The sequence below is a fragment of the Cyprinodon variegatus genome, unplaced genomic scaffold (assembly GCF_000732505.1).
Source record: "Cyprinodon variegatus isolate N-32 unplaced genomic scaffold, C_variegatus-1.0 Scaffold252, whole genome shotgun sequence".
NCBI lineage: Eukaryota > Metazoa > Chordata > Actinopteri > Cyprinodontiformes > Cyprinodontidae > Cyprinodon > Cyprinodon variegatus.
The window spans coordinates 193,582-201,196 of NW_015150705.1; the positions used below are offsets into that span (position 1 = coordinate 193,582).

The 7,615-nt window shown below is 39.9% G+C and overlaps 1 protein-coding gene across 1 annotated transcript in view; it reads right to left on the reverse strand.

Moving 5' to 3' along the window:
* drosha (drosha, ribonuclease type III) overlaps positions 1-7,615 on the reverse strand; it is a 211,336-nt gene that overhangs the window by 183,611 nt on the left and 20,110 nt on the right. The window contains exons 10-12 of the mRNA XM_015382192.1: positions 5,428-5,499; positions 5,077-5,158; positions 1,213-1,287 (exon numbers count right to left, since the gene is read on the reverse strand). Coding sequence (XP_015237678.1) covers positions 1,213-1,287; positions 5,077-5,158; positions 5,428-5,499 — 229 coding nt within the window. The remainder of the gene's footprint in view (positions 1-1,212; positions 1,288-5,076; positions 5,159-5,427; positions 5,500-7,615) is intronic.

Below are 7,615 nucleotides of genomic sequence, written 5' to 3' on the forward strand. Positions count from 1 at the left end.
TTAAGGTCTAGACTTTGACTAGAACACTTTAACAATCTGACTCTTTAGCTCAGACATGTTATTGAAGACCTGCTGCTGTGTTTGGGATCATGGATCAAATGATGACCCATTTTGATCCATCTGAAGCTTCTGGACTGACTGGTTCATTCATTTGATTGGAAGATGAACTCATAGTGGACTGTAGGACACAAGGGGGGCCATTTCCTGCAGCTGTAAAAGAGGAAAAGTAAAATTCTGTTTGATTTTTTCCAAACATGTTTCTAGGAATTACAGCTCAAACATCTCTACTTTGGTCTCCGTTTTAATCAAGGAAAGTTGTTCCAGAGACTCCACATCAGAGGCTTCACATTAAAAGTGCTAAACAAGCTTAAAAAGGGCCAATTGAATCCTGACATGGAGCCCCTGTATATTTTTCTTTATTTTATTGAGCGACAGACGTCTGACAGTTAACTGGTTTTACATCCCTTTGCAGATTGTTAGGCAACAACAACTTCATAGTATCTGCTGATGTCTTAGTGTCTTGGCAAACAGACAACTGTTGCCAAAATCCCTGCTTCAAGAGGTGCGTACATGTTGATGTTGTCAGGCTGTAAGAAGCAACCAGTCAATCTGGGAAAAAAAAAAAAAAACAACCGAACAAACTCCATGCAGAGAGTATGATGGTGTTTGGGATTCAAACTTTTTCATCATGCCCTGATACGTAAAAATATCTGCTTCTCAGCTGACAGAGGGAGCCCTTTCTTTTAAACTGGACCGTAGCTCTGCAGAACTGTGTGATCATCCAGGTCATAAAAGCAGAGTTCAACTGCAACTCATGCAAACTGAACAGACGTGGTTCTCCCAGCGTAACACCATGATCCCTCTAACTGCCTTCCTCCTAGCAGATCACATCAGAAACATTAGATTAGGTTGTTGCTGTGCTTTTGTAAAAGAGGCGGATAAGTGTCTGTCTGCTGCTTCTTGAAATTGGGAGAGCTGGGAGAGGAATTGCTTTTTGATGGCATGAAGGTAGGAGGCAGGAGCTGCTGTGACAAGCGCTGCTGCTGCAGTGCAACAGCACCACCCAGTGTAGCAAAGGAGAACAGCATGCAGCTGTAGAAATGCAAAACAAACCACAGAAATCATCTGGAGAGGCCAGGGAAATGCTTGTTAAAGATAATGCTTTGTGTTCGACTCATGCAGGACAAGCAAGGAAAAAGTGCTGGATTTTACCTGGTAAGAATCTGACAAAACGTGGCATGAAATGGAAGCGCTGACATCCAGACGGCTCAGAGTCCAAATCAGGACCTGATAGAAAGAAAAAAAAAAACGTTATTTCAACAAGCTTCACCAAGATGATAAAAGTTCTGCCTTTTCCATCCTAAACTTTAACTCATTCATGACATCAAGGCTGAAATAAAGTGATTACATTTATGACACATCAGTTTTTTTCCCCAACACAGATACTTCTAAGACAACCGTTCAACCAAATATTTACACCAACAGCACAGGGATGAATAGATTTATATTTTTCAAGAAACCCAACTTAATTGTTTTTCTTCTTTTTAACTATTTCCTTCAATAAATTTCTCTAAAAATTCACTCTTTCAGAGTTTTTAAACCATCAGTTTTAGTTCTCCTTCATCCGTTTAGTCATATATAAAGAGATGACAGATATATATATACAAAGGAAACACAAAGATGCAATTTTGTAAATGAAGGTTTTACTCAATAAGGGAAAAATAAACTGAAAACCAATCCTTTCCCTTTTTAAAACATAAATTAGCTGTGATCATTTTAATTACCTTGGATTGAGTCAGGAAGCATGAAGAAAGTTAAAATATGTAAAACAGTAAAATCGTTCCTCTAATCTAAAGGTATCCCAGAGGGAATGAGAAGCAGCCGCTGCCATCTATTGGTCTGTCTTACAAAGCCAGCTGTCAGTCCCTGAGCCTCCAGGGAACCTGAGCGGGATGCGTTATCTACAGCAGGAGAAAAGATGGAAGAGTCCTGCACCTTTAAACGACAAAAACCCGTCTAGGTCGTAAACTAAACGTAAGGTTCCGCTGAGGTCTGCTGCTTCCGACTGGTTTTCCAAGTGTTAACACAAAAATTAAAAACTGACTTTAAAAAAACCACAATAAAAAAAGGCAAATGAGTAACTGAATGAACAATCAGGTGAATAAACAAAGACAACGGAGAAGGAAACCCTGATCAGAAATGGAAATATTCAAGTCAGATTCAATATTTTTCAGATTTCCCTCCAATCTGTTTTCTTTCATTCCATAATTACTAACGTTTCAGATTTAGGGGCCGCGAGAAAATAAAACAATGTCTGGAACCAGAAATAAGGTTTTACTCCAATGAGACCAGAAGCACAGTTGCTTCTGTATTTTATTTTTCTCTTTTTATCCGTTTTGAGGGTCTAAAACAAAAGTTTTTTGGTAAAACGAACATCATCCCGTCTTCTCTGGGTTTACAGAAGCATTCAATAATTCAGCTCGACTGCTTTCTCTTGTTAAACCCACAGAAAGGTTGAGGCCTTATTAGTGTAATTAATCAACTTGTTTTTATAACATTAGTGGTCAGATCTTTTCTTTGTTTCTTATCAGGCCTCTTGCTCCGCTTCCTATGCGTGTGGTTGTCTCCATAGCAACACGACAACCTCCAACGTGGATCCAAGCAACAACGCCGCAGCAGCAAAATTCTGTTGTGATCAACTGAATATGTGTATAAATGTCTTTATCTGAGCTTCTCTAGAAAAAGCTGTAAGGTGTTGGAGCATGGCGGCAGCTTCTTCATAATGAGGGCAGGACTGAGTTACCAGTGAAGCAGGATTCAATTGTGTAGACTACAAGATCAAGCTCCTTTAATTAAGTCACAAAAAATCTCTACATCATTTATAAAGTGGTGGGTGAACATAAAGCATTTACATCGTTCATTTAATTTTTTTAAATCACTCAAACCTTTAATAAAGTCTTACACATTAAAGCAACATTTTGTTTTATTTTCATTATATGCACGTTTCCATAAATCCCAACCTTAAAAACTCAATCTTTTCTAGATGGTTAAACATAAATACTGCTCTCCGCATTGTCATCCACCATTGTTGTTGTTGTTTTTCTTGGCACTTCTGCGTAGCAAGAAGCAGAAGAGTAACCTATGTCGGTTACTAATGGCGTTCAGGTCGGATAATTCTGTTCAGACACAGGTCGCATTTGAAAATATCAGATTCGTATCGGATTCAGGACCACATAACCAAGTGGCCCATTGGGAAAAGTTGGATCTGTGTTGTTCAGACAGCCATGAAAAGATCAGCCATGAAAAGACTGCTGCACCTCTAGATGCACAAAGGAGCGTCATCGCAGATTCTTCCTCTGAGCAGCTGTTAGACGGTCATAATCATCTTACTTTACGTAAAAAAAATAAAATAATTCTCGGTAGATTTGTGCATTAGGAAATAATTGCGATTTTTCACTATTCATATTTTAACACAACAGTAAGGAATTCATTAGAATTTACATCTAAGAAATCCCTACATTTTATTTTTTTTTAAATGCGTTGTTATTTGTAAAAATCTGCTTACATTTTTGCAGTTTTTTTTTCCAACGACTGGATTGAATGAGTTCAGGGAAGCCACTCCGTTCCGAAGTCAGCTCCCGACCTCACTCGGTCTGAAGGGATAATTTTAAGGGTTGGAGGGCACTTCCCCCTAACTCTTAAAACTATTAGGACACACTACCCTTAGACGTGAACGCGGGAAACCGAGTGATAGGGTCGCAAGTGAGAGAAATGGGACCGGGCCTTTATAACAATCACTGCTATGAATTATCATGAGTGTTTATATCTCTGCTATTTTTACTGATTTCTTTTATCATTATTTTAGTCTGTTTGCTTTTTCATGCATATTGTTACAAGGTATTCAACACTGCATTCATTTAACATTTGCTGTGAACAGAAGGTTCTTTCTAATACTTAATATGATGATAGAGCTGTGCACAAACAGCTTATTTTTACTAATCAACATTGAAATGTTTCATACATTTTCTTCTGAAGCCGATTACTAACATGTTTCCCATTTTACCAGAAAGTTCTTCAGTTTCACAGACGTGGATTCCCTTAAGTTGGCTCTGAATCTTTTCATTGGATCACATCTGTGTTTCTGCTGAGGAAAAGTTAGAAATTAAATCTGTTTTATGCCTCTTACATTTATTGGTAAGTGGTCGTAACATAGGATCTCTTAACGTCAGGGGTCTCCAAGCTATGTCACACTACGTTTAGCCATTCACACACTGATGGTTGGACCATCAATTAGCTCCATCCAATTAGAGCACTGCTGTCCCCATCATGTGTACCCAGTTTAACCCCAGCACAGTATGTCAAAAAGTCACATTTTTGGCTTATATTCCCTGTTATTTAGAAATATCGGAGTAAGGAGGACCTGAATAAATTAATTTTAAGATGACTTGAAAGTTATATTTTTTTGTTAAATATGGAGGTGGCAGTATCATGCTGTGGGATACGTTATATTTTAGTTCTTTGTGTTGATCTACAACATATTCTGTAAAAGTTCAAAAAAGTCCACTGGACTTGGTTTCCAAGATTTGACGACGTTTTGCCACCTTTCCAGGAAGCTTTCTCAATGAATTGAGAAAGCTTTTTCAGAATGACTATGACCTTGATGACTGAGAATCTTCATCAGCATCTACAACATATAATCCTTTTAAAAAGAGAACAAGCTTATTATTATAAGAGGATCTAAATCGCTGTATGGATAACCGACTGAAGGCTACATTTACTGAGAAAAACAAGAACTAATGGATGTCAGTGACGCAAATGAACTACAGTAGAAGCAATTCAACATTTCCCCGCTTTCCTTGATGGGTCCCTTAGCTGGTCACTTAAGATTCCTTTTTTAAACATCAATCTTTGTACTAAAATATTCTTTCATGCTTTGTGGAGATTAAGACCTAAAGAGAAGCATCATCGCCTGGTCAGACCCTGTAATTCAGTAGTCTGACTTACATGGAGGAAGGGCCATTTTAAATGGCTGCTACTTTACTTCGCGAAGGTAACCATTGGTTACTGTGTTCCTACCTGTTAGGTTCCAGTCATACAGCTCCAGGATGTCCCGAAACAAGTAGGAGGCAAACAGCTCCAACCCTCGGACACAGTAGTTCTGGGAACAAAGAGGCAAGCGTTCATCCTCACAGCTCATCTGACTGATGCCTGAGATCAGGCTCTCTGACTTCATCTCATCGATACCAATAGCTCTGCTACTTTAGGTCGAACTCTGAGGTTTTTCTCCTCCTGAGACGGATTAGCACCTGGGCTCACCGGAACAGTTACACCCCAGCTCAGCTGAGCTCAGACTCAACCGGCTGAGATAAAAACAAAAAGAAAGAAGAAAAAAAAAGGAGCACGGAGATAAAGTGGCGTCTTACTGACCTCCGGTGTCATCTCCTCTATGAAGTGAATGGTGTAATCTATGTTGAAGCGGATCACTCGGCACAATGGGATCTGTGATGATGAAAGGAGAAGAGGACAAGGAGAGAAAAGGACACAGCGTCTCATTACCACGGCGATAGGCAGAGGTTACAGCTTTTCGAGGGAAACTCATTAAAAACTCCCTTTTCTTTTCTGCACTAACTAGATGCATGTACGGAAGGTGGATGTAGAGAAAGAAACATGCAAACTCCCCCCCTCACACACACATTATAAGGCCCGACTCCTGGAAATGAAGTGAAATCTTGCTAAAAGGATAAGCCAGCTCTTCTGTGTTTAATCTCCCCAGTTACACGGTCTTTGTTGTCGGAGCACAGGGGTTCGTTTTAAGAGATTAACCTGGGAGCCACGCTCATTCCTGCCCATCCCAGCGGCTAACTAGCGGCGAGCTAATTTCGCTGTGCTTTTAGATTCCCTAATCCTCCTCGCCGCCGTGGAGCGTTGGCTCCGGCTTTTAACGAGGGTTAAATTATCCGGGCTCAGATCAGGGCGCATCCTCAGGGTCTCTCATGCTATTGATCACATTAGACATAAATGGGATAAAAACTTGAAATGAAACACAGTAGCATGTGGATCGCTGCTCATAAATTAGAATGTCTGGGGTCAAATTTCTGCCCTAGGAATTGAAATATTTAAATAAATCCGGCCGAGCTCAAAGGTTTGCTTTTAAATCGCAGCTTCTTTAATGGCCGTCAGCGACTGACGGGCCTTCAAACGGCGCTGAGACGACTCTGTGACGAGGTCAGCCCGGCCAGAGCGGGAGCACTTTGGCCCAGCTACAGAGTCAAAAGCTGATTTTTGAAGTTATGTTTTAGGAAAATGGCGCTGAAAGCAGCGGAAGGCATCGCTCAGTCTCTGACAGAATAGATAAAAAGAAACCAGAACAGGCATGTTAAGTGGAGGAACGCCGGCTGAGCAGCATGTATGCGGAGAGCTAACAGGACGGATCCTGGATCAGAGCAAAAAGCAGCAGAATCTCAAAGGGCAGAGAGGAAAAAAGGGAAATATCTGAAGTATTCCTGTTTTTAGAGTAGTTTTATTAGGGCTGAACAATATGGCCAAAACATTTCTTCTTCTTTTTTTTATTGGATATATAAAAAGGTAAACCTTCAGAATACCTGTATAACAGTTAGTTTTCTATATTTATTAAACTTCTCTGACATTTTAGACATATTCTCTTAAAACAAAAAACTACATAAACCCTGAATGTGAGTCAATAAAAGCTGGAATGTAAACTGAAATATCAGGAATGTGTTTAAAAGCCAAAACTTTGATATTGAATCATATTGCAATAGGGATTCATATGTATTGATAATGATCATATTCAAGTCCACTTTTTATGGATCAATAACTATTAGGGATGGTAATCTAAAACCGGTTCCTGTTCAGAACCGGTACTGTGTGTTCCAATTCCATGGCATTGTTTGGCAGCTCGCTTAACGGTTCTCTTAACAGTTTCAGGCAGAAACCAGAGCCTAGCGCTGGGCAGCACGACTTATGTCATGTTTTTTATCCAAGTTACGCACACGGTATTCACTAAGCTACTACGACGTGACCAGGCTTAAATATAGCAAAGCAAAACATAAGCGGTCAAAGCGATCGAAGGTTTGGCTTCATTTTAAGGAAGAGAAAGATGGCAACAAGGCGCTTTGCAATCATTGCAAAGTGGCAATTACATCTGCGGGAAGAAATACATCCAACATGCAGAAACACCTGCGCACACAACATGGCGTACATTTTACCAAATGCCATGTTTTTGACACTTCTGGACAGAAGCTAAAGTTACGACCAGCATGGAAGGAAACTCTGGTGGTAATTAGCTATTTTTATATCACATATGTAAATCATATGTCATTTCTCTCTTTGGGGTTATTAAGCGAGTGTACCTTTCTCGTTAATCCAGCCCTTCATTGCTAGCATGTTTAATTAGAACTACTGGTAGCTGGAATTCTTACATGATTCAAGCTATTGCAACGGATGTAACGAAACATGCTACGAAGTTGCTCCACAGTTCAGGGAGCAAGAGAAAGGTGACGCTCGTTTATTTAAATCAGGGGGAGATGAGTTTATTTCCCAAAACTGTAGAGTAATGCTTTTTCATTAAACGGAATCAATAAGAGAATCGATAAGG